Genomic DNA, 27,465 nt, shown 5'->3' on the forward strand with positions numbered 1-27,465 from the left:
TGGGACATAGCCCCGGCTGCCCAGAATCCGGGACTGTCCCGCTGGATGGTTCGGAGGTATGGCCCAGGGGAATGTAGCCCTATCTACAGGGAGGTGTGGGGGGCAATATCTACATGGGGGGGTTGCACTATCTACAGGGGTTTGTGCGGCCATTGCTCACCTACCACCAACGGACTACGCTCCTTCATGGTGTCATGAAGGAGCGCTGGCGCATTCCTCCTTCGTCTGCTCTCTCCTCTCCTGAGGGAGCTACTGTGCCCCGCAGGCCAAAGTTGGCATCCTTAGGGGCTGCATGCGGCCCGCATGTTTCAGACCCCTGATGTAGTATTACATACCAGCAATTTATATGAATGGCCAACCATGTAATACATGGACGGGCTGGGTGTGCCAGAGTAAAAGCCACAACGCTTTTAAAGAGTAACTGGTGCTGTGAAACCCTACTGTTTGACATTTTAAGGAGTAACTGTCACTTCATAAAATTTTGACACGTCATAGTGACTTGTCAAAAGTTTTGATTGGTGGGGGTCCGGGTGCTGAGACTCCCAGCGATCGCTGAAACAAAGGGGCAGAGGCGTTCAGCTAAGCGCAGTGCCCCTGCGGCTATAATAGAATAACTTCAGCTCACCTCCATTCTCCTCATTAGGTGGGGTAAGCTGAAGACGGGCTCATAGTCTATGATCTCGCTTTAGCGGACTCCGTCTTTCTGAGAAGAGACGAAAGGAGCTGAAGTTATACCATTACAGCTAAGGGGCACTGTGCTCAGCCCAGCGCTTCTGCCCCACTGATCAAAACTTCCAAATATGTCATGACACGTCAAAAGTTTTATGAAATGACAGTTACTCTTTAAAGTGTATATCTACCTGGGCTTTTTATCATTCTCTCCAATTGAGACATGCCTGCTTGGCCCAGTTTGGATCTGTTACACCAGCTTTGGGGTTTTCCAGATTGGAGGACTTGCTTGGCACCCCGGACTTTCCTAAGACTCTTACTCAGACCTATGCCTTGTTGTTATCTGTAAAACGACCCTTTGCTGGGGTGGAAGAGAGATATCCCTGATTTGTCGGAGGAGTGGTGGAGGGAGGTAGCGCTCTCATTCTTTGATTCAGTTATTAGTGCTCGGGACTTTTTAATACAATCGAGGATCCTACACAGAATTTACTATACTCCGGTTAGACTTCAGAGAATTGGGGCCTCTGGGTCGGATAGTTGTTTTAGGTGTCAGTCGGATGTTGGCACATACCTTCACTGTGTATGGTCCTGTCCTAGGATTTCACTATTCTGGTCAAGGGTTGTAGAGTTTCTTCATGATAAATTTGAGTTTCCCCGGGTTCTCTCTCCTCAGGTGTGCCTCTTGGGCATTATGAATGAGATGGTACAAGGCTATTGTGACAAAATATTTTTTTGTTTTGTTCTGTGCGACGAAGATTGATTATGGCATGGAAAGCCACGGTGTGTCCTAGTCTAGAGCATTGGTTGCAATTGGTAAATAATATATACCCTTGTATCAGAAATTATACATTAGCAGAAGGTGCCCCGACAAATTTGAGAAGATATGGGCTAGTTGGATGGAGATATCGGACACTGCTGTCTAATTCGCATGTGTGAATGGATGTCTGTTCCGGGCAATAATAATGGTCACCTGTTGATCCTGTTTTCCTTGCAAAAAACGACTGTACACATGTGATCCGTTTTGTTTACATGCTGGCTTTTGCATTGTTATTTTTTGCGATGATTGTTATTGCCAACTAGTTTGGTTGGTCAGTATGCTCTGTTTGTTTTGTTTGCAATTTTGTACATTTGTACTATGAGACGTTAATAAAGAAAACCTTTTTAAAAAAAAAAGAAAAAAAAGTGCATATTTACTTGAACAGTTCCTTACGGCTTCGATAAAAAAATGAATATACATAAGTTTGAGAAGGTTGCAAATAAATATTGAAAGGAATTTGGAGTTACAGTATGAAAATCATGACAATCTACGTAAGATATTGAGTAACTGCATATATTTTGAGTGTCTTTTTCTCCATATATTTCCAAAGCCGTTTTCAAAATTTTCTTGGTTGCCCTTGAAAACAGACAGCGTTTTATAAATCCTTTATACTACATGCAGAAGTGATGTAGCAGCCTATTTTTAACTGTGGAATGGTCATTTGAGCTCCCACAATGCACTGCACTCTGGGAAAAAGAAACTAGCAGAATTGTAATCTAGCTTTGGATATGACCAGTAAACAAAACATCATGTAAACTCCAAGTTGGAACAAATAAACGTATTTGCAGTTACTCAACATTTTATGGAGATTGAACAGGTTACCATGATGTCAGTGTAAGAGTGGAATTTTCCTTTCACATCTGTTTTTTTTTTTTTGTGACATCTGCATTTTGTGGTTTATATAATATAGTGTTATAGTTCTGTACATTATAAAGTACAGTGCAACACATGATGGGGGGAAGGAGAGATTTAGCTTCCAAAGTTTTTGGTCAAAACAAATTGTTTAAAGGAAAAATTCCAGAACGGTTAGTGTTGGTGGAATTTTTCCTCCTGAAAATCTACAGTTTTTTTTTTTCCTATTTCCTTTCTGAGCTGGCCTATTATTTTCATACCACAATGTCTTCATGTGTTATTTCTGACCAGTGTTTCTCTGCTATTTCGTTTGTCGCTAGGTTACACTGGACAAAAACACCAAAGAATTTGTGTATTTATATATAACACAGAACTTTCTCCCACAGTTCCCAACAGACCGTTTTGGGGTTTTAATAGTTTATCTTCTCAGCAAACATTATGTGACTATGAGATAAATACTTTGTGAGAACACTATTTTTTTAACTGGAAATGGATATCAGTTTAGGAAATGCAATATTGCAAAATACCACTCCAGATAATTTAGTACATGTTTACGGTGCTGTAACTACAGAAACTTTTGATCATTTACTTACATGATAAGTTAGAGTTCGGAAGACCGGGATGGTGACTTTCTGAGAGGGCATACGTTGCAAGGCAATCTTTGGGTGCACCCTTTTATCTAAAGGCACATATAAGATGACCTGTTAGAGAGTCAGGTGACAGATTATCTTGGCGGCTGTGTCCTTTAATATCTCCATTACAAACGCTTGTTCATACCTTGTTACTTAAAGTGTAGGTAAACGTTTGGCAAACTTCTGACATGTCATAGTGACACATCAGAAGTTTGGATTGGTGGGGGTCCGAGCACGGAGACCCCCACCAATCTCTAGAAAGAAGCGCTTGTGTCAGCGCTCAGCCACTTCGTGTCTGTTCAGTTTTTTCCGGAAAGCCGATGTATCGGAGTACGGGCTCATAGACTTTCTATTGAGTCCGTACACCGATACATTTATTTCCGGAAAAAGCCAAACAGACACGAAGCGGCTGAGCGCTCACACGAGCGCTTCAGCTGCTTCGTTCTATCGATTGGTGGGGGTCTCCGTGCTCGGACCCCCACCAATCCAAACTTCTGACATGTCACTATGACATGTCAAACGTTTAGCTACAATTTTAAATAAGAAAAATATAGACCATTCTTTGGGTCGGTCGTTGTCTGCCTATATTTGTGGAATGTTAGTAGATCAAACTTATTGAAATAGTCATGTGATCTGTACTAGGATGGTCTGCAATTGTCATGGTTTGACATCAGACTGACTAGTTGAATGCGTTCCACACGACATATTTACTTTGCTCACAGTAAGGCCTATAAGACAAATGCATACTTTACTTATTCATTGTGGGGGTTTATGATTCTAAAGGATTATTGTCTCCGTGTAACCCAGTGCAAAGCAGAGCATTGTCTTCTGGCATGCAGCATTATTGCATTACTGAAAGTCTGTAGAATATAGTGTCAGAATCACATATATTCTCATATAGTAACCGCTACAAACTGCCCCAGCTTTTTAATGTGCAGGACAATTACCGACGTCAATAGGAGTTGAAAGGGTAACTGAACTTTTTAAAAACTTTTGACATGTAATAGTGACATGTCAGAAGTTTTATCAGTTGGGGGTCCAAGCACTGAGACGCCCACCAATTGCGAAAATTAAATGGAAGAACCTCTTGAGTAAGCAATATGCCTCTATGATCGGCTTGGAAAGCTAGTCTATGAACCTGTACACCACTTGCAGGGTTTTCCGAGGAAAGCTGTTCAGAAACAAAGCGGCACATCACTCACCCGAGCGCTTTTGCCACTTCATTTTAGAAATCGGTGGAAGTCTGTGTTCTGAGTTTTTAAAAAAAGTTTAGTTACTTAATTTTTTGCGTAAGGAGTATTCTGGTACTCGCATACTTTTACTACTAATTCGTTTTTAAAAGTATGAAAATTGTTCATACATTAACTCTTCTCACAAACACTGACCATGCCCTCACAATTCCGGCCTACATGCATCTGACAATACTACACAAGCCCTTGTAGTGACACATGAAGTAAATTCCTTCTACTCAAAGGACGTATGTTTGGTAGCTTTTCTGCCTTAGGCCAAATGCACTCGATGCGTATTACGGTTTAATTTGCCGCGCGTATCCGGGGCAAATCCGCAGCGTAATACAGTACCCGCAAAGTAAATGAGATCTCAAGAAATCTCATGTACGCGTTGGGTGTTTTTTGCGAGACAAATTGACCCACGGTGAGTATTTTAAAATCCACAACATGTCAATCTATCTTGCGTTTTGCGCTTGCAAATCGTATCTGACTAGTTTTAAAAAAAAAACGCACCAAAATCTGCAGCATAAAAATGCACATTTCCACATCAAAAAACGATTTGGTGTGGATTTTACGTGGGGAACTACCTGCATATACCTGCGGTTTTGATGCAGATTTTCTGCAACGTGTGCATTTAGCATTAGGGACTTTTTAGATGAACTTGGGCTACATGCACACGTTGCGTATTTTGCTGCAGGAGAACACCGGAAATGTGCAAGTAAAAAATACACATAATCGCGCGTCTTTCAATGCGGTTTTGCGGTGCGACTTTTTCGTTTTGGTGCATTTTCATGCTGTGGGTTTTGGTGTTTTTTTTCCATAGAACTAAGCAGATACAATTTGCAAGCGGAAACGCAAGATAAATTGACATGCTGCGGCTTTCAAAATACGCACATTAGGTCAATTTACATGCCGAAGAAAAAACAACGCAGCGTGTACATGAGATTTCCTGAAATCTCATTTACTTTGCTGGTACTGTATTATGCTGCGGATTTGACGCACACCAATACGCGTGGCAAAACGGCACGTAATACTCATCTTGCAATGAGCCTTAGTATGTCCGTATTTACTGCAAGTGCTGGCATTTGTGCATTTATACATGCCACTAGTATCTCTGCTAATGGAGCAAGATGTCTGACTCTCTCTAGCACTGCAACAGTAATACCGTTGTAAATATATGTTTGTTTTTTAACTCGTGTGGTTTTGGGGGCACATGGGTTCCAGTCTGATTTGATGGGTACTCTCCAACTTGATGTCGTCTTTCCAGAGTTTTTATTTTAGTTCAAGAGCCTCTTAAGAATTCTAGATAAGTGCCACTTGTAATGGAGGCGTCCATAGGACCCGGTATTTTGAAAAGAAAAAACCTACACCTATGTTCTTCATGATGTCACTTCTTCCTCTCCCAGTTTCAGGGACTTGCTTATTCTCCTGAGATCTCCAAGTGTGATTTGTATGGTCCTCAAGAGACGTGTCTAAAATAAAAAATTCTATTCTTTTAAAGCTATGCTATAGCAGACAACTCATACCGCTCCCTGCGAACAGAAAGAAAAGACCAATGTATTCTTATATCTGGTGAGAGTGGAGCAGGAAAGACTGAAGCCAGTAAGAAGATCCTTCAATACTATGCTGTGACCTGTCCTGCCAGCGAGCAAGTGGAAACTGTGAAAGACCGTCTTCTGCAGTCCAATCCTGTACTCGAGGTGAGATTGTGCTATTATTTACCTAACATCATATTGTTTTACAAGCAGCGTACCCTACAGAACTAAATCTGCCACATTCATCACAATAGGAGATTTCTGGGACACATTTTATTTACTTCTAGAAGCCATCATGAAATCTATATTAAAGTAATTTACCCAATATCCCCCACTGTTTACATAGGTCACTGCCGTGGCACAGTGTCCTGCCTTGCTGTCCTTGTGATGTGACATAATGACCGCATCATCCATCGAGCTCTGATGCTGTACATGTATCTGGCATGAGTACATTGCAAGGCAGATGCACATAGAATGCCCTAATTTTTTTTTACATGGGATGCAACCTTTGCACGATCGTGGGCTGGAACAGAATTATGACATTGGGTATTATGAGTAAGTAACTTTTTTTTACGTTTTATGGTGGTTTCTTCCAAAAACTTGTTTGTAAAGTCGCGGAAATTTCTTTACAACCTTGTGGTCACTTTTATTTAGATGGCGCTGGGAGATCCTCCTGACCTCCTCCTGCAAGTTGTCATTTTTTGTGCCCCCTAGTGATGCAAATTCAAAGAAAACTGGCATAACTGGCAAGCTTTAAGTATAAGTACTTGCCAGAAACTGACATGGAATATGGAAACGAAGGGTGGCAAAGAGCATCAGCAGTGAAGGATTAAAGACCGCTGCGTGACGCTGGAGCATATACTGAGGTGTATCTAAACGGGGCACAGAAATAGAATGTAGTATGTGACAGTTACAGCAATAAAGATAATCTGCCTGCTTGTAAACATGATCTGTAGTGAGATAATATACAAATATAAAATATCAAATAATATACAAATAATGGGATGCTATACAAATAAAACTGAGCAAACTTCCTCTTAAGTGACTAAGAGCAAATATGTTTAAGGAGCTACTGAAAGGCGTATCTCTAAATGTTTTCAAGGTGCCATGGGAGCACTAACAGTTAGGCTGGGTTCACACAGAATTTCTTGCAGGCAGAAAATCTGCCTCAAAATTCCGTTTAGAATTTTGAGGCAGATTTTGCTCTGCCTGCACGCCGATTTTCGCGGCCATCGTGCGCCGCGGTCCAAAAAAACGCAGCGAAATAAGCTTTCTCTGCCTCCTCTTGATGTCAGAGACGTAAGCGCCCGAAGATAAGGCATGTCCCTTTTTCCTGCGAGCCGTTTTTCCACTCAATGTGGAGGCATTTTCGGTCGTTTTTTGGCGCGTTTTCAGACGCGGTTTCGGCGTCAAACGTGTAAAAAAAACTGTGTGAATTGACCCTTATGGTATCCAGATCAGACTAGATTTGCTTTCAGTAACTCTTTAGGTTAATATTAGGAAAACCATAATCCATTAGTAATTAATACAATCGCGCATACTTTTTTTTGTTTTCAGGCTTTTGGGAATGCGAAAACCTTACGAAATGACAATTCCAGCCGTTTTGGAAAATACATGGATGTGCAGTTTGATTATAAGGTTAGCATGTGATACGTGTTTGCAAGGGATCTAATTTGCGTGTTGCTAGTTATGGGGAGGAAGACCTAATTTTTCTTTTCTTGGTGGAAATGTTGGGAAGGAATATTGGCAAAAAAATAAAAATGTGCATCCAATATGAATGACTCATCCCCCAAAATAGATGCTGAAGGGGTCTGGCAGTCTACCACATTAATTAGTTTCCTTATTAGAGTTCAGATGTAGCCAAAAACATGGTAAGCTTTCATCGATCTATCATATATAGGTAGAAAATCATATCAGAATAGTCATAACAAAGTATAATATTCTGTTACCTGAAAAATGTTTTCTCCCTATGTCCTCGGCAGCACCAAAAATTTATAAATGGGAGTTAAAGTGTACCTAACATTTCAGATGACTTTTTAGAATAAGGCTTCGTTCACATCTGTGTCAGGGCTCCATTCCGTCGGAGCTTTCCATCGAAACGGAGCCCTGACTGACAGAAACTGAAACCGTAGGTTTCCGTTGTCAATCAGCATTGATTTCATTGGTGACTAATCCGGTGCTAATGGTTTTTGTCTCCGTTGTGCAAGGGTTCCGTCGTTTTGACCGGATGAATACCGTAGTTGACTACTAAGTGTTAATATTATTTTTTTTTTTTAAATAACACAATGCAAAGTGAATGAACAGAAGAGAAATCTAAATCAAATTAATATTTGTTGTTACCCCTCTTTGCCATCAAAACAGCATCAAATCTTCTAGGTGCACTTGCACACCGTTTTTCAAGGAACTAACTACAGATCTTCTGTGGATGTGGGCTTCCTCAAATCCTTCTGTCTCCATCTAATCCCAGACAAACTCAATGATGGGGGCCATATTCTTGTTCTTTATGCTGAAGATAGTTCTTAATGACATTGGCTGTATGTTTGGGGTCGTTGTCCTGCTGCGGAATAAATTTGGAGCCAATCTGACGTCTCCCTGATCATATTGCATGATGGATGAGTATCTGCCTGTATTTCTCAGTATTGAGGACACCATTATTTCTGACCAAATCCCTAACTCAATTTGCTGAAATGCAGCCCCAAACGTGCAAGGAACCTTCCCCATGCATCACTGTTGTCTGCAGACACTCATTGTACCGCTCTCCAGCCCTTTGGCGTACAAACTGCCTTCTGTTTCAGCCTATTTCACATTTTGACTCGTCCGTCCAGAGCACCTACTGCCGGTTTTCAGCACCCCAGTTCCTATGTTTTTGTGCATATTTGAGTCACTTGACCTTGTTTCCACGTTGAAGGTATGGCTTTTTGGGCGCAATTCTTCCATGAAGACCACTTCTGGCCAGAATTTTCCGAACAGTAGATGTGTGTACAAGGGTCCCACTGGTATCTGCCAGTTCTGAGCTGATGGCACTGCTGAACATCATCCGATTTCAAGGGTAGTAAGCCTGATGTGATTTTGATCTGCTGCACTAAGTTTCCTTGGCCGACCACTGCATCTACGGTCCTCAACGTTGCCCGTTTCTTTGTGCTTCTTCAAAAGAGCTTGAGCAGCACATCTTTAAACCCCAGTCTGCTTTGAAATCGTTGCTTGGGAGAAAACTTGCTAATTCAGTAAACTACCTTGTGTCTAGTTGCTGTGCTCAGTCTTGCCATAGTGGACCTGTGACATGAAACTGTCTTCCACAACCTCACCTTTTGTAACAGAGTTTGGCTGTTGCTCACCGTTTTAAGCCTCCAACGCAGCTGTTTCTGTTACAGTTAATGACTGTTTTTCAGCCTACATATAAAAATTATCATTATCACCTGTTTGGTATAATTGGTTAATCATACACCTGACTATAATCCTACAAAATCCATGACTTTGTGTACTGTACTTAGAAGAATTGGTGCTGTTTTGAAGGCAAAGGGTGGTTACACCAAAAATTTTCGGTGTAGCTGAGAATCCAGCACTGGGGTGAGATATTACACTTACAAGAAGCTTCAGAATCTTCTTTGTGTCTCTCTGCTGCATAGGGATAAAGATTACACATACAGCAGGTTAGTGGAAAGATGGAGCCCCCACATGTTTGTTCCGTATGGGAAGGATTATGATAGTTGTAATAAATCTACATAAAATTGTTCTTGTAACAAACCTTAGAGTTGCTAACATTTTAATCCATTTTTTCATAGGAATACTTGCAAAGCATCTGTTCTACGACCATTGGTTGTTAAATGCTTTATATATTTCTGTATTAAAGCTTTACACATGGTTATTTATAGTTGTACCCTGATATACTATTGGTTTCATTTAAAGGGAGCTCCAGTTGGAGGGCACATTCTGAACTATCTGCTGGAAAAGTCCCGTGTGGTGCATCAGAACCATGGAGAGAGAAATTTCCATATATTCTATCAGCTCCTTGAGGGTGGAGAAGAGGATCTTCTTCGAAGGCTGGGTTTAGATAAAAATGCACAAAACTACCAATACCTTGTTAAGGTGAGTTATCTACGTTTTACATTTCATTTTTCTTGCACAAGTGACAATATCGGCTTTCCTGTATTTAGTCCAACTTTTGACTTTGTGTTTCCTCACGCAGGGTCAGTGTGCCAGGGTTAGCTCAATCAACGATAAAAATGAATGGAAGATTGTTCGAAAAGCTTTGTCGGTGATCAACTTTAATGATGATGATGTGGAGGTCGGTGGGATGGACATCATAATTGTTAGATGTCTGTTTCTAAAAATCAATAAATATATTGTATTTTAAATGTTTTTTTTTACTTTTTTTTTTTTTTTGTTTTGTCATGTTCCAGGAACTGTTGAGTATTGTCGCCAGTGTCTTGCACTTGGGAAATGTGCAGTTTGCCACAGATGAACAAGGGAATGCTCAGGTTACAACAGAGAACCAGATTAAATATCTTGCCAGGGTAAGGCTCTTTACTAGTCCATGTTTTGGCTTGAATCCATGCCTTGCTGTGAGGATAAAGGCGTAGAGAGGATTGATTTACAGATGTCATTCTTAGAAAGTAAGAATATTTTATAATTGTGTATCGAGCTGTAACCAAAGGAAAATAATTGTAAAGGGAATGAATAATCAGAAAAGGCAGTAGGGTTTAATGTCCGCTCTATCGTATTACTGAAGACCTAGATAAGGCAGGATGGGAACACTATTCACAAGAATAAAGGTCCTATTACATGGCCTGATGTGGGCCGCATAAACTAGCACCAATCAACGAGACAGCTCGTTGATCGGCGCTCGTTTGCGCCTTTCACATGGAGCAATGATTGCTTATGTATAGGGACAAGTGATCGTTACTCCAATCGCTCGTCCTCATACATTTTCATCATGTTGGCAGCAAATTTCTCTGTTTACACAGAGATTTGCTGCTGCTGACTATTTTTAATTCTCCATAAAAGAGCAGATTCGCTGATGAACGAGCGTTCATAGGGCCTTAAGGCTTTGACTGCATCTCACCTCCACTCTCTGGTCTCTATGGAGGGGTGGTTCTCAATCACTTCCTGGAGACAAATAATCTGTAACACTTCTCTCATTATTGACTCCCATTTATTGCACCTGTCTGTATCCAATATGGCCTCCCCCAGGAAATGTTTGTTTTTTTTTTTATAAAGTATAACCTGAAACTACATTCCCTCTAAATCCATAGGATTGCACAGGTCTAAGGCTTTTTGCTTCCTGTTGTCACTCTTCTGCAATATTTTGGCAGCTTTCAAAATGAATATTGGGATATTGTGGTAAAGCCAGAGGGAATGAATTAATTTGTGTAGGAATATTCTAGTAAATACATTGTAATTTAATAAACCTCTGTTTTTGATGTTTGTTTTTTTTTTTTTTTTTGCAGCTTTTGTCTGTGGATGGCTCTGAACTACGGGAATCTCTCATTCACAAAAAGATCATTGCTAAAGGAGAAGAGGTAAAAGCCCATCTTAACAATCTCAATTTGTCTTTCATTTGTTTCCTGAGCCCTGCATTACGTTGACATGAGCATGAACAGAATAGATTACGTTGCTAAACAGGAGATTGTTGCAGCCAGAGAAAGTACCTTGCAGCATATGATCACTTCTGTCCAGACTTCTTGCCCAGCTGTGCCTCACCAACAACTATCCGCCTCCCCATTTGAGAAGCAGTGATTTTAAAGTAGTCTTGTTTTGCATTAAATAATAGATTACAGCCAGGTTCACACCGATATTGCAGCATGGTCACCATTGTTTAAAATGCATAGACCGCTTTACTAAACTAGTATAAGGGTAGTTTTATACAGGCAGATCTTATGAACGGGATCTAGCACCAATCAACAATAACAGCATGTCGATTGGCGCTCGTTTGCTCCATTCACATGGAGCAATGATTGGGAGTATGGGGACGAATGATGGTTATTGCAATTGTTCGTCCCATATAGTTTGTGTATTGTCGGCATCACATCTCCTGTTTACACGGGGAGATGTGCTACCGACAAACCACCTTTTTATGGTGGCATAAAAGATGTGATAAACCAAGGAACGAGTATTTACGAGTTTGTCGGCTGATCACTGCCATATTTACACGGACCGATGAACGGGATTAAACTTGCGTACGATCGCTTGTTCGTCCGATCATCGGCCCGTGTAAAAGGGCTTTCACATATAAAAGACAAGCTATGGCAGCTTAATAATCTGCTATATCAAATGCCGTTAGCAAGTCTGAAAATTCAACAGACCTGGAATCCTTTCCATTTGAATTGTCCTATTCTCACATCTTTGGACACACACTGTTGTTGGTGAAGATATTAAACCCTTACTACAACCAAGATCCTTGTTTAAACCAATGTGATTTTGCTTGAGTTTTTAGGTAAACTTTTTATTTTTTTTGCTTTACTTTTTCTCCCCTTTAGCTGAATAGTCCTTTGAATCTGGAGCAAGCAGCTTATGCCCGGGATGCCTTGGCTAAAGCAATTTACGGCCGCACCTTTTCATGGCTTGTCAGCAAGATTAACAAATCGCTGGCCTATAAGGTATGATTGGGGGGAAAAAAAAAAGAATTTCTCTATGCACAATTATACAAATAATGCCATTTTTATTTACTGTAGTGACTATAATGATTTACATTTGAAGCAAGCCTGGAGCTTGTCCTTGTGTTTTGTGCTTTTATTGTGACCCTATAAAAGCTTGGGGTCACTAGTGAGAAGTGTAAACAGGATAAGTAGGATTACTCTGACACTGGAGCTGTAACTCACTGTGGGCCTTTTTCAGGGTGTAGACATGCACAGTCTGGGGAATGCGTCGGTTATAGGACTCCTGGACATATATGGTTTTGAAGTCTTTCAACATAACAGGTAATATTTCTTCTCATCTCTACTTGCTTTTTGGCATTGCAAACATTTTTAATTTAGAGTACGTACTTGATATGCATTCATATGATGAAAGTGAATTCATTTGTATGCTATAAATAGTCAAACACTGGTTAGTTTAATAATTTATGATTTCTGCATACACTACTCGGGGGCAGCAACCTACGGCACTCCAGCTGCCCTGAAACTACAACTCCCAGCATGCACTAACCGCCAAAGGCTTTATTTCAGCCAAAGGCTCTCCGAGCACGCTGGGAATTTTAGCTTCGTTACAGTTGGAGTGCCGTAGGTTGCTGACCCTGCACTACAGCTACATATATGGGGTGGTATTTAGGAATGTAAAATAACGCTCAGTCCCCATGCACACGACCGTAGATTTCGTCCGTAACTACGGACCCATTCATTTTTATGGCCGACTGACCCCTTCCCGTATATTTACGGGAATGTGTCCAAGCCGTGGAAAGGCTCCGCAAAAGATTGGACATGTCCTATTTTGTTATGGACCGTGCTCCCATACTTTATATGGGAGCAAGGCCCGCCAATGCGGGTAGCTGTCGCCGGCCGTGTCCGTAATAACGTACTGTGGTTACGGGCACGGTCATGGTGCCTTAGGCTATGTTCACACGGGGTATTTTGCCGAGTTTTTTGACGCGGAAACCGCGTCGCAAAACTCGGCAGAAACGGCCCGAGAACGCCTCCCATTGATTTCAATGGGAGGCGTCGGCGTCTTTTTCCCGCGAGCAGTAAAACTGCCTCGCGGGAAAAAGAAGCGACATGCCCTATCTTCGGGCGCTTCCGCCTCCGACCTCCCATTGACTTCAATGGGAGGCAGGAGAAAGCGTATTTCTCGCTGTTTTATGCCCGCGGCGCTCAATGGCCGCGGGCGAAAAACGGCGCGATAATTGCCGCGAAAATCGGCGTGCAGGGAGAGGAATATCTGCCTCAAAGTTCCAAACGGAATTTTGAGGCAGATATTCCTCCCCCAAAATACTCCGTGTGAACATAGCCTTAAAGTGCAGTTTCTTTTCTTTTAAAAGGTTTTTTTTTATTTTTTATAGTATCTGCCCTTGGTTTATGCACTTACCAATACAATTGTGTAAAGATAGAGTTAATTTGGATGTTCATCGAATCTAGTGTCTGTTTTATGGATACAGTGTTGTTTCTGTCGGAAGCCAATCAGATGTTTTGTGTTTTTTTTCTTGTTTTTTTTTACTTTCCACTACAAAAATGGCAGGTTGAAACTCTTATTAATTTATCAACGAAGCAATCGTATGAATTATAAGCCATTTAGACCTTTCTAGGTATTACCTATTCTCTGTGGGGTTAAAGATTGTCCCACCGTTAAATATCATTCATTGTACAGATCATAAAAAATTAACAATGTTTGTCATTTACATACTGTTGAAAAAATAAACTACTGAAGAGTTATGGCAAACCTATTACATAGTATGGCGACATCTGGTGTCAAAGTATATAAATGTGCATGTCCACCTAATGAACTTTGTGCTAGTGGACACGCATGCTCAGTCAGCATAGTGGAGGAGACGACTCCTGCAGGGGAAGTAAGAAAGGACTAGATTGGATCCAGCGCTGGAAGTAGTTAAAAGGAAGCTTTTTCCAAGTTTTAATGATTCTTCATTAAAAGAAAGTTTTCTGAGGCATATGATAGTTATATTCCTGCAAGGATAGAATGGATGAAGAAAGTAGGGAGCCTACGCGTTTCGGACGGTGTCTCCGTCCTTATTCATGGCTCCATCTTAAGCCATGAATAAGGACGGAGACACCGTCCGAAACGCGTAGGCTCCCTACTTTCTTCATCCATTCTATCCTTGCAGGAATATAACTATCATATGCCTCAGAAAACTTTCTTTTAATGAAGAATCATTAAAACTTGGAAAAAGCTTCCTTTTAACTACTTCCAGCGCTGGATCCAACCAAACCCCCCTTTTTTCAAAATAGCAAGTCTCTCCGTGTGCCACCACGAGGATCCGAGCGCCAAGACTACCATTCATAAACTCATACATCTACTACAAGGTGAGCTGGAGAAATCCTTTCTACTTTTGCCCGAAAGGACTAGATTATCCGCTTCCATAGAGTGGAAGGGGCTGATTCTGCCCAGAGGCTCTCCTCCAGCAGCACAGATTAGCAGCATCACCAAGGGGGGACATGAAAATGAAAAAGGCGTATGTTTGGGTTTTTGTTTTTAATGCTAGAAGCACTGCATATTTCTTTAAAACTGCTAATAACAGCATTTCAGAACTCTTTGGTATGAACATGATTCATTTATATCCCCTTTAAGTATACAAGCTTAGTTCTATCCATAAAAATTGCTAGGAACTAAAGGAGCATTAATTCAGTCTTAAAGGGGGTGTCTGGTGAAACAAAATGGAATAGAAGGCTTGTAATACTGTGCTCTGCCGCTACAAGTGTGACCGTGTTGTACAGTATGGAGCTGTGTAAGAAATTAAGGGGTATGCTATGGCCCATTCAAGCAGCCGACCAGCGGGGGTGCCAAGAGTCGGACCCCCACTACTCAGATGTTAATAGCCTATTCTGAGGATAGGTCATCACTTCTATCTCACCGGGTAACCCCTTTAAGGAGCATCTGTCACTAGTTTAGTAGTGCCCTCTCTCCTAGCTATTCTAATAGGTGCTATCACACTGATGCTAGTGAAAATTGTGTCCCAAAAAGATTATTATTTTAGAAGTTATGAGCCTTTTCTAAATATGCAAATTAGGCTATACTTGACAAATGTGGAGCTACCTCACAGCCTCTGACGCTGTCCTATCCGCATCAAGCTGCTTCACATAGTGTGAGAGACAGAAGCAGGAGGGAAGGGGGATCACTTCAAATAGCCATATGTTGGGCTGTGGTTCTGGTGGCATATGAAAGATGAGATTCTAATCTTTCATGACACCAGGTTCGCAGTTCTAGCTGTGAAACAACTGGAGATATCGCCCAGTCGGGAATGGAAGCTGTATACAATATGATCAGGCAGGGGGAGAAGCTGTATGCTGATTGGACAACGTCATACAGAAAACATTACACTGCCCAAAGTGAAAAGAAAGAGTCACCTCCTATTTGGCTATTAGAGCCACATTAGAATATTTAGACAAATGTTCATAACTTTGCAAATAATAAACGTTTTTGAAAACAGATCACACTGCAGTTATTAGCATCATAGCGCCTATTAGATTAATTAGGAAATAGGGAATTAATAAACTAGTGACAGATCCTCTTTAAAGACTATCTTCTACATAATGTGATCAGCGCTGTAATGTAGATTACCAACCAGGACGTGATGTCTATTCAGAATCCTGACACTTCGCTAACGTTTGTGTGTGATTCACAGCACATCGAGATCACGCTGGGCTGTCATTTACAGCGTAATCTCGCGAGACTACGTTTGGTGTGCTGTAAATCACAGACAAACGTTACCGAAGTGTCAGGATTCTGAATAGAAATCACGTGCGTGCGTGCGTGCGTGCGTGCGTGCGTGCGTGCGTGTGTGTGTGTGTCTGCACATAGTGATCTAGTAAGATCACTATGTGCTGTGTAAATGAATGGAGAGAAGTGTATGACGCTGATTGGTCAGCGTCATACATTCCTCTGTACAACGCCCACTTGGTCAAAAAGTAAAACACGCCCAGTTGTCTAAGAAAGTCATTAGCATAAAACTAAAATAGGTCATAACTCCGTCAAAAATGATCGGTTTTAAAAAATAAAAAAAACTGCAGTAATCTATATTACAGCGCCGATCACATATATAGGAGATAGGGCACTTATAATGTGGTGACAGAGCCTCTTTAACTCTCTGGGACTTTGCTTATCAGTTAAAAATAAACCCACAACAAATACTAGTTTCACTTCTATGATGTAATGCAACTTATTTATGTCTGTTTTTTTTTTTTTTGTAGCTTTGAACAGTTTTGCATAAATTACTGCAACGAGAAGCTTCAGCAGTTGTTTATTGAGCTGACACTGAAGTCTGAACAGGAAGAGTATGAATCTGAAGGGATTGCAGTAAGTACCACCATATTTACATCTGCTGGATTTGTTTTCTCTTTCTCGTCTCTCTCTAAAAAAAATATGACCAACGACCTGTGTAAAAGCCACAATAAATAATAAAGTAATCTGTCTATTGGTGAGATATCGACATGAACACATCAGAAGTATGTACCGTGAACTGAAAAACCATCATTACAGTCACAATAACCCGTACCAGCACCCAGCTTAAAAAAAAATAAAGAAAACTAGCACTGGATAAAATCTCCTGATTTTACAGACTGTCCAGAAATTTACAGACGGTTGGCAAACCTGGGCATTACATAAAACACATCTACAGCTAAATCACTTGTTTCATTGGAGGTGCTTTAAACGCGCTTCACATTATTGAAGGAGAACTACCAAAATCATTATGGAAACTTTTTACTGTGAAAAACTTAAATAACTACCTTAGGCCTCGTTCACATCTGCTATTGCTTCCGGCAAAACGATGGGTCCGGTGCACAATAGAGACAAACGGTAACCGTGGACACCGGATCAGTCACCATTGAAATCAATGGTGATGGAAACTGAAACCTCTGAAACCAACACAGATGTGAACGAGATCTTCATTTTGGAAGTATTAAATAACCATCCAGATCAATGTCCACATACTCACTGGCTTATTTGGTGACCATTAGGATGTGTACATTGATGTGGATGGAAATTTGTACCACGACAAAGATAAACTGCCAAAGCTCAGAACAGGAAGTGTTGCCAAGGGCGCTGTTGAGAATAGTTGTATGCTTTAGGCCTATTACCACAATCTATGAATTCTGACCACCAGGAAAGGTATGGAAAATGATTTTCATATATTTATAGCGAAATTAAGAAGTGTGTTTTTTTATAAAAGTTTTGGTAGTTGTGACTAGAGCAACAAGGAAAAATTCTCTTGTACGGAATCCAACCTGTACTTGGGTCCTAATTCTCCTCAACTGGTTGGATCTGTTAGGTAATTACTTGCCAACGTACTTTAGAGTGATATGCCTACGTGTTGTAACAAGTGACACCATGTGTAGGTACTGTATATTGCTTATGGGTAGAATGTTTTTTTATTGAATGATTCTAAATCCTTCTCCCTTTTACATTACAGTGGGAGCCTGTGCAGTATTTTAATAACAAAATAATCTGTGATCTAGTTGAAGAAAAATTCAAAGGCATCATTTCAATCTTGGTAAGTCTTTGTTTTCTAACTGACTGCTTAGCAAACCGAATGCTGTCCGGGTGCTGGGCTTGGGCTTTGTTAGGGCCAGTATTGATGACTTAGTTGATAATCTCTGTTCCTTTCATCCCTGTAGGATGAAGAATGTTTGCGTCCTGGAGAAGCCACAGATATGACATTCCTGGAAAAGTTGGAAGATATTGTAAAAAACCACCCACACTTTGTTACGTGAGTATAGACCATAAATCTATAAACTATTGTCCCTCTTAAAAATGATAAATCAACAGTTTAATTGTTTGACACAATGCAAATCATCAAGATTGGCTGCTGGCAGCTTCCTTTGCTATTGCCAACCAATGACGTACCAGATGTGCTCGATGGGAGACGAGTCCAGAGACGCTGCAGGCCACGGTAGCGCATTTAGGCCACGCAGGCTGCTCACGGTAGCACAAGCTACACCCTGGGGTTTAAGAAATGGCCGTACCACTGGTTCCACGACCAGATCAGTGTAACGCCGAGCTGTTAGTGTACCTAAAATGAAGAATAGAGGGGTCCGGCTACCGTAAATTATGCCACCCCACACCAGGACGTTCCTTTTGTGAAGGCCTCTTCATGACTTTGCCCATTGCATACGAGACAAAAGCGGGACTCCTCGCTGAAGAGGATAGACTTCCATTCCAGTCTCCATTACCGTCTTGCGGTGCACCATGATGGCCTTTGAGAGCGGTGTCGTGTGGTCAATGGAACACCTGTAGCTGGACATCTGGCTTGTAGCCCAATGTCGTGCAAGCGCCTTCTGACGGATTGTGTTGACACCGGTTGCTGCCCTAGGCTTGGGAAGTGATGTCCAATTTCGCTTGCGGTACAGAATGGATTTTCCAATCCGACGATTGCGCACCCTGACAGTTCTTGCTGCCATTCCGGTTCGTTGTTGGTCTCCCAACCTCCGGGGCATGCAACGTTCCCACAGTGCAGATTTGCTGCAGATTTTGCATGCCAAAACCAGAATTTGATCCAGAAGAGCAGACCTATAAGGCCTTCCTTTATACATTTCTTCTGTTTAGGTTCCATTCTTGGATTTGGCTTAAACGCATGCAAAATCTGTACTGTGGGAACCCAGCCGAACAGTGCTGACATCTCGGCCTAGGCGCGTAGCGATTTTTCCTGGAGTGATAAACCAAGGTCTCTGTTCGTTAATTCTGTCCCTCTCAGTTTGCAACAAGTGGCGATAACTGACCCGTAGATGAACAGGAGGCATCGCACAATCATCCCGCAACCATTTTTGAGGTTTCTTGTGGCTAAAAAAAACTTTGCTATTAATCTGACTTTTCTGCCCCTCTCATATGCCACAGATTGGAGCTAGGTGCTGGGAAATGTGATCATTTGTAGATCTTAGCGACACCTGCTACTTCCTAACCTTACGGCTTGCACTTCGTGGTGTTGCAATTTCAATGTTGAGAAGTGTTTATACATAAGCACAGTACAGCTAATGGAATATTATTACATGTCAAATATTTAAATCTGTTATATAGTTTGGGTTTCAAAATTTAGTATTTTGTCCTTGTCAATTTATCATATGTAGATTATGTGTATAATGGGTACTTTTACAGGGTATTCCAGAGTCGGCATGTAAGGCTTATTCGTGGAATAATTTAAAATTATGGACTTTTCTAACATACTGTTGTCTCAATGGTTACCATTCACTGACTACAAGCAAGATCTTTGGAATCGGGAAGAATTATTCCACAAAGTAATTTAGAAAATTGCATGACTTTTCATTATACAATAAAGAAGCTTTACTTGCTGAAACTTGAATCCCCCTTTAAACCACCCAGCGTACATACAGTGTGTAAACTCTGGCTGCCTGTCACAGAAATGATACCATCTGTAAACCTGTTGGGTTTCCAAAGTACAACATCCCGACTTTTACATTCCCGAATTGTCAGCTCCAGATTGCTTAAGCTGCTTGCTTATATAGCAAAGCACTTAACATTGCCCCCTTCCACCTACTGCCCCTCCTCCAACCTCAAGCTCTTCTTGATGCGCAAGACAAATTTGATTTGAGCGTTGTTTTAAGAGATGGCTTTAGAGTAGTGCAATCCTGGTGCTCTTATGGTGAATCAGGCTTGTATTTCCATTTAAAACTAAGTGACCCCATCAATGTTGTTTCTTCTCGAGGTGTCTGTTACAAGCTGTGGTTAATTTCCTTTCGTGTATTGTAAATATAACGTTTTTCATTGTGCGTAGTACTAGATTCTCTGAATTGTTGATCTTTATCACTTTCTTTTTAGACACAAACTTGGAGACCAGAAAACTAGGAAGTGCCTTGGAAGAGATGAGTTTCGTCTACTCCACTATGCTGGAGAAGTGAACTACAGTGTAGTAGGTAAATTGCATTAATTTCTTTATTGGATTTAATTTAAACCTTTTGGATTTGGGATCTGAATGAGAATAACCACACATCATGCCCTTTTGTAGCTTTGTTACCTGAAGGAGAGATACTAGGACATTCTAAAACCAGCGTCAACTCATATTCCAAGATCTGCATTTTGCGACACGGCGTTGGAAAAATTCACGTGAATCTGTGTCCCTGTATGTGGAAAATATTGTTTTTAACCCACTTCGCGCACCCAGACGTGCTATTATGTCCGGGTTCGGGGGCTGATGTTTGGGGCGCGCTCACGTCCTGAGCGTGCTCCATATGCTACGGGTGTCGGCTGTATTTTACAGCGGACAGCCGGGAATTACAGCTGGGTGCAGCAACCGTGCTGTTCCTGGCTGTTTAACCCCTCAAATGCTGCGATCAATTGTAACCACAGCATCTGAGGCGTTGAAAAGAGGGGGTCAGTCACCTCCGACAGCTAATCGATGGTTCAAGTCCCCTAGCTAATAGTGTGTAAAAATATATATGTATGTATGTATGTATGTATGTATGTGTTCAAAAATAAAAACTTTTTCCCCCTAAAGTTATGTAAAAAGTAAACAAAATTGGTATTGCTGCATCCGTAAAAGTCTGAACTATTACAATATAGCGCTATTTAATGTGCACAGTGAACGCTATACAAAATTTAAACCGCCAACATTGCTGTTTTTTGGTCAATTTGGCTCTCAAATTTTTTTTTAATAGAGATCAAAAAGGTCTACGTAACAAAAAATGGTACCAATAAAAACTACAGCTCGTCACACAAAAAATAACCTCACACCGCTCAATCGGTGAAAAAATAAAGTTGTGGCTCTCAGAATGTGGCGACACAAACACTTTTTGGTAAAAAATAAAATAAAAGTATCAATAAAAGTAGTAAAATATTTTAAAAAACTATATAAATTTGGTATCACCGTAATCTTATTGAGCCACAGAATAAAGAGAAGTTGTCCGGTTTTTTTTCCACATGGTGAAAGCCGTAAAAACGAAACCCCAAAAACTATTGAGGAATCCGTTTTTTGCAACTTCAGCCTGCAAAGATTTTTTATTTTTTTTTTCAGTTTCCCAGTACATTATATAGAACTATAAATGGTACCAAAAGAAACTACAACTCCTCCCGCAAAATAATAAGCCCTCACACCACTCTATTAACGGAAAAATAAAAAGTTATGGCTTTTTGAGAGCGAAAAACAAAAATATAAAATCAAAAAATGGCTTTGTCCCGAAGGGGTTAAACACACAGGCCCCATATGTCAACAATGTTGAACAGAAACACTGACCTTGTTGGCCATAGCAACCAATTAAAGCTCGTGTTTTATTTGCTGAAGTGCTCTGCAAAAATTAAAGCTTCACTGTGATTGGTTGCTATGGGCAACAAGGCCAGTTATTGTGTTAGTAAGTTTTGATAAATAAGGCCCAGCATTGTGTGACTGCGTATTCACAGCTATGTAAAATCTGACTTCTTGGGTAACAGAAAAATGGAACATGTATGTATCCTAACTTCTATCTCCATTTCTCATGTCTATCTTCTGTTGACAAATAATTTATCCCCCTCTGTACTTAGTATTGTGATGGGTTGTAAAATTTTAATAGACTTTACAGGCTTTGCAAAACAAAGGGTTCATGTGTTCCACTTTTTACTGTTCAGTTGCAGCAGACAGATGTTACATTAAAGTCAATGCGATTGTAATAAATGCAACTGGTTAACACTGTGCCGCCAAAACCTTTAAGGTATTTCCACACGTAGCATAAACACTGAATTTTCCGCAATGGAAAAATCTGTAGCGTAATACAGTAGCAGCAAATGAGACTTGAACACATCTCATATATAAGAGGTGCAAAAATAAGCCGAAAAAACGTTCAGAAATGCATGCGTTGTGTTTTTTTTAATCCGCAGCATGTAAATTTATGCTTTGGAATTGGTGCGTTTCTGTTATGGGTTTTCCCTAATTAATTCAATGCGGAACCCGCAACAAATAGCAAATGTTGCGATTTTTGCGTCAGAAAAGCTGCGATTCTGCTTCAAAAATCACACCTCCCAAAAAAAATTAAAAAAAGCTTACCCCTTTCTCTACACTTCAGTCTAGCCCGGCTCCCTGGCTGGGATGACGTTTCATCCCATGTGCATGCTGCAGCCATTTACAGGCTGCAACAATCACATGCGATGAAACGTCATCCCAGCAGGCTGGGCTGCACAGGCAACAGAGGGATGCATCGCCATGACTAGAGACCGGGGTAAGTATAAGATTATTTTATTTTTTTCAACTGCTGTTTTATGTACAATTTTTGGTGCGGTTTTTCGGCATTGATTCCCTACGGGCTCCAGGGCGGATACGCTTTGTTTTTTATGCAACTTGTATTTTTCTGCAACCTGTATGGAACCAAATTTATCTTCACTATTGTTACATGTGACCGTACACGTAAGCTGCCCATACATATTAGAGTAACTTCACGGACTGTCTTTTTGTTCTGGGAGACCAGCCAAAAAGTGTCTGGCAGCAGCTTGTCTTCCCCTCCCCTACTGAATAAATATACTGGCTCTGCCAAGCTGGCATTATTATAGAGCGGTCAGGTTAAACAGCTGATGGCACAATGAGATTGTGTGACCTACCACTATCTTATGCGTACGGTCTTCTTAAAAGTAACATTTTTATAGGATTAGAACTAAAAAGGTCAGACTATAGTTAAGGATAAATGTGTAATGCAACTTCTTACAATTTTCTCTCTGTTTCCTTTAGGGTTTCTGGATAAAAACAATGATCTGCTGTTTAGAAATCTGAAAGAAGTAAGTGAATGATTGGGTCTGTGTGTGAGGACCTACAGGGCTGATCTGTCTGATCCTTTTTTTTATTTTTGGTTAAACCGTTTTGTGCTTCTACAATACGAAGCCTCTCGGGAAGTAGCTACTGAGCACTTATACATGTTCTTCTCTTCCGCAACAGGTTATGTGCGACTCTGGAAATCCAATTGCTCATCAGTGCTTTGACAGATCTGAGCTGACAGACAAGAAAAGGCCAGAGACGGTATGATATGTTGTCTAAGTGACAGGTGGTAACAATTCAGAAAGTAACAGAAACAGTCATTTAACCAACTGGCACAATCTTTTTATATACTCCTCTAAAGGATTATATGGTCACATGAACAGGAGACATTTTCATGACCGCGCTTCATTTTTATTTTTTTGTACCTTTTATTTTCTTGTTTAGTAGTTTACAGAAATGGTCCACATCAATACCAGTAGGAAATATTTTGTATCGCTAACCCCACTCCAACACTCCAAAAATTTTAAGCACAAGCCATCGAGTTTGTAAAAACACCATGATAAAAGTAACACTTGGTTTGACTGATATTTCAGCTTGTATGTTTGTTTTTTTTCTCAGTCTTCAAATTAGTTGTACATGAAGCCATAATTGTTCTGTGAGATGCTAAATCACAATGTACTGGTAGACAGGGTGTTGTGGTCCTGCAGATATTATGTATCAGATTGTACCCTCATTGTATGGAATAAGTAGTACGTGTCGGGATGTAAAGCTCCGACTCCAATTTTATATTGTTGTGTGTGTCTGCCAGGTTACTTTACTAAAAGAACCTTAAATTGAATGTCCACGATTGTACAGCATTTTGGTTTGTTTGAGGAATCAAAATTTTGTGCTGAATAATTTAATATATCAATACAGCAGCTTCAAACCAGAGACATAGAAAAAAAACATTAAAGAGACACTCGTTTTTGGAGACAAGTCCCCCAAGATCAAGAACCAGACCCATAAAGTAGCTCAACATCATCTGCCCTATCTATCACAGCAGTTACTCATAGAATACCACATATGATGCTATAAAAAAAACTAGATTGAATTTCAAAAGACATTGCAAGCCTGGATAGAACACCTCACATATTCTGAGATGACACAACCTTTGGTGTTTTTGGAGATTGAGTTCAAATACTTATTCCAAACTGTTTACTTATGTGTTTAGAGGAGGTATCCACTCAACACAGTAGAGCATATGGGTGTGGTAGAGAAGTTTTTTTTTTGTGAAACCCAAAAAGTCAGGAGGAAAATGATCTATATTCCTACTGAAGATCGTGATCAAGTGAGCTCTTGTTCTTTTGCTCCAAGGGAGGTTTCAAGTTTATAATACAATTTTTCTGGTAGAAGTCATTAAACGTACAAAGTATTATTCTTGTTATATTTTTAGGCAGCAACTCAGTTTAAAAACAGCGTATCAAAGCTAATGGAAATTCTCATGTCCAAGGAGCCTTCGTATGTGCGCTGCATAAAGCCAAATGATGCCAAACAACCAGGTATGTATTAGTTTGGTATCCTTTCATGTTACAGGTGCCCTTGAGTTAATACAAATCCTAAAAGTCATTTGGCTTATGTAACATTGGTTATGAAGTGTTCAGAAAAGTTTCATACCGTTAGAGGGGTTTTCTGGGACTTAAAACACTTATAGGCTAACCTTAGGAAAGGCCATCCATGTTTCAGTATATATTAGTGTGGCTGAGTCTGGTACTGCAGCTCCGCTTCATTCACTGTGCAAGTCCAGGAATACCGCTTTTAAGACTGTGTGTTAAGGCTGGGTTCACACGACCTATTTTCAGACGTAAACGAGGCGTATTATGCCTCGTTTTACGTCTGAAAATAGGGCTACAATACGTCGGCAAACATCTGCCCATTCATTTGAATGGGTTTGCCGACGTACTGTTCAGACAACCTGTAATTTACGCGTCGTCGTTTGACAGCTGTCAAACGACGACGCGTAAATGGACTGCCTCGGCAGAGAAGTGCAGGACACTTCTTTGCCACGTAATTTGAGCTGTTCTTCATTGAACTCAATGAAGCACAGCTCAAGATTTACGAGCGTCTCAGACGTCTCGCAAAATGCGAGGAGGAGCATTTACGTGTGAAACGAGGCAGCGGTTTCCTCCTGAAAACAGTCTGTCTTTTCACACGTAAATGACAGCTAGCGTGTGAACATACCCTAAAAGTATTTGTTCAGGAATTGGTTTGCTGTGTGTTTGTAAAGTATTCGGTGTTGTGATTTATAGTGATGGTAAACTGTTTTTATGCTCTGCTACTGTCTTCTAGCACGTTTCGATGAGGTTCTCATTAGGCACCAGGTAAAATATTTGGGGCTTATTGAGAATGTGCGTGTACGCCGTGCAGGATTCGCATACAGGCGAAAATATGAGATCTTCTTAAAAAGGTAATGGAAATAAAATACATCGTTGCTCCATATTGCCGTTAGCGCTGTGTACAGTTTCACATCCGGACTTATTTTTACAGGTACAAATCTCTTTGCCCTGAAACCTGGCCAAATTGGGATGGACGAGCAATGGATGGAGTGTCAGTTCTTGTCAAGAGCCTTGGGTATAAACCAGAGGAGTATAAAATGGGCAGGTAAGCTCTGGACTACTGTAGCTTTTTCTTTGAGAATTCATCCCTTCTTTGTAACTTGCAAGATGTGATTGTTCAAAGACAACAATTTTATCAAATTTACCCGATTTAAGATGCGGTCAGTTTACTTGTGGTCCTTCACGTAAATTGGGTGACTGGCACAGAAAGTCACTTCATTGCACAGTTAAGGCCCTTTTTCAAGGGCAAATGATCGGGCAAATGAGTGTTCATATGAGCCCTCGTAAACAGGGCAACAATCAGCCGATGAACGAGCAAACGCTTGTTCATCGACTGACTATAGTTTATAGAGCAGAAAATATAATTGTTGTCGGCAGAGCATCTTCCTGTATAAACAGGTAGACGTGCTGCCGACCTGGTGCTAATGCATGGGGATGAGCGATCGTAATAATGATCACATACAATATTGAACATCGCTCCTTATGAAAGGTGCAAACAAGCGCCAATCAATGACCGGTCTCATTAAACGGGGCTTGTTGTTATGGCCAAAATTGGCCAGTGTAATAGGACCCTTAGGGAGGCTCCTGGCATGCAATAGGCGCAGTTGAAACATAAGGACTGTATCGTTAGATTTCACATGCCAAAATCTCGGGACCCTAAATTTCCAAAAGCCAACATCACTAAAATATTGAAACATTGGTGGTTCTTTGATAAACATTGGCAAGTCAGGCTCAACTCGCACCATGTTTTCCTATACGGTTGGTAGTATACGTCTGAAACGAAAAAAAAAATATCAGTATTAGGACATATAGTGTAGATTGTCCATAGACTTCTGTGGGGCACACACATGCCAAAAGTGTCTCCTTTTGGCATATGTTTGACGTGTTTCCGCCTGGATACCTTTTTATTTGACTCCATTGAAAAACATCTGTCAAAAAACTTATACAGTTGACATAGTTGCATCCCTTTTTGGCAATCTTCTTAAAAATAAAATTAACGGAAAGAAGCAGGAGCTAAGAAGTTATTTGCTAAATGGCAGTTATTTATTTAAAGGCAATGCACAGCTGCCGAGGTGGCAGACATTGTTACGCCCTTTAGGCAAACCGCTTGGTATCATACGCAGCTTCTGGCAGGCACTTTAGAAGGTTTGGAACTTTAGTGCTGAGAGGGGATAATAGGGGGGGGGAGGTCCTGGGATCTCGTAGACACCGGTTTCTTCTTACTAGTATAATCCAGACATAGTTACATTTTGCTGACCTAAGTCGTGCTCGGGGGTGGGGGAGGTCTTCTTCGTTCCTTTGTTATGTAGATCAAACCATATGCCATGTTTATATGTGTTTGAATTGTTTGCGGTTGCGTGCTGTTCACTTAAGACGCAACCTCTGTGTAATATGTTTATAAGAAAATGTGAAAACTGTCAATAAAAAATTGTTTTAAAAAAAAAAAAGCAATGGTTGTGTGAACCTTTCCTCAGATTTGGGTTTCATTTACACATTAGTGATAAAACGTTGCTTTTACCCAATGCTGCTAAAGTAAATTTTTGTGTTAGTCTTTCAGATGCATTTATGGCACTTTTTTTTTTTTTTGTATTTTTTTTTTTACCTATTCTCCACAAATTAGAAACTATCAATCAAGCAAGTCTGATATATATATAAAACAAATATATAAACAAAAAAACAAAAACGTAACTTATGTTTATGTAAGGCTCTGTTCGCATCACGTTGGAGCTGTGTGTTTACCTAGAAAGTTCCTAGTGGTGCATATGCCGAACGTATACAAAGGCCCCTAACTACCTGGCGTATTCCTGTGTCCTTTT

The 27,465-nt window shown here is 40.6% G+C and overlaps 1 protein-coding gene across 5 annotated transcripts in view; it reads left to right on the forward strand.

Annotated features, from left to right (window-relative positions):
* MYO1C (myosin IC) overlaps window positions 1-27,465 on the forward strand; it is a 141,948-nt gene that overhangs the window by 65,577 nt on the left and 48,906 nt on the right. For all 5 annotated transcript variants that reach the window (XM_075854187.1, XM_075854188.1, XM_075854186.1 and 2 more), the window contains exons 4-20: window positions 5,701-5,899; window positions 7,292-7,372; window positions 9,641-9,820; window positions 9,921-10,019; window positions 10,135-10,248; window positions 11,182-11,253; window positions 12,211-12,330; window positions 12,569-12,651; window positions 16,585-16,690; window positions 17,805-17,885; window positions 18,010-18,101; window positions 20,165-20,259; window positions 23,034-23,080; window positions 23,238-23,318; window positions 24,490-24,595; window positions 25,383-25,500; window positions 25,581-25,694. In XM_075854187.1, coding sequence (XP_075710302.1) covers window positions 5,701-5,899; window positions 7,292-7,372; window positions 9,641-9,820; window positions 9,921-10,019; window positions 10,135-10,248; window positions 11,182-11,253; window positions 12,211-12,330; window positions 12,569-12,651; window positions 16,585-16,690; window positions 17,805-17,885; window positions 18,010-18,101; window positions 20,165-20,259; window positions 23,034-23,080; window positions 23,238-23,318; window positions 24,490-24,595; window positions 25,383-25,500; window positions 25,581-25,694 — 1,788 coding nt within the window. The remainder of the gene's footprint in view (window positions 1-5,700; window positions 5,900-7,291; window positions 7,373-9,640; window positions 9,821-9,920; window positions 10,020-10,134; window positions 10,249-11,181; window positions 11,254-12,210; window positions 12,331-12,568; window positions 12,652-16,584; window positions 16,691-17,804; window positions 17,886-18,009; window positions 18,102-20,164; window positions 20,260-23,033; window positions 23,081-23,237; window positions 23,319-24,489; window positions 24,596-25,382; window positions 25,501-25,580; window positions 25,695-27,465) is intronic.

Source organism: Rhinoderma darwinii, chromosome 2 (assembly GCF_050947455.1).
Source record: "Rhinoderma darwinii isolate aRhiDar2 chromosome 2, aRhiDar2.hap1, whole genome shotgun sequence".
Lineage (NCBI taxonomy): Eukaryota > Metazoa > Chordata > Amphibia > Anura > Rhinodermatidae > Rhinoderma > Rhinoderma darwinii.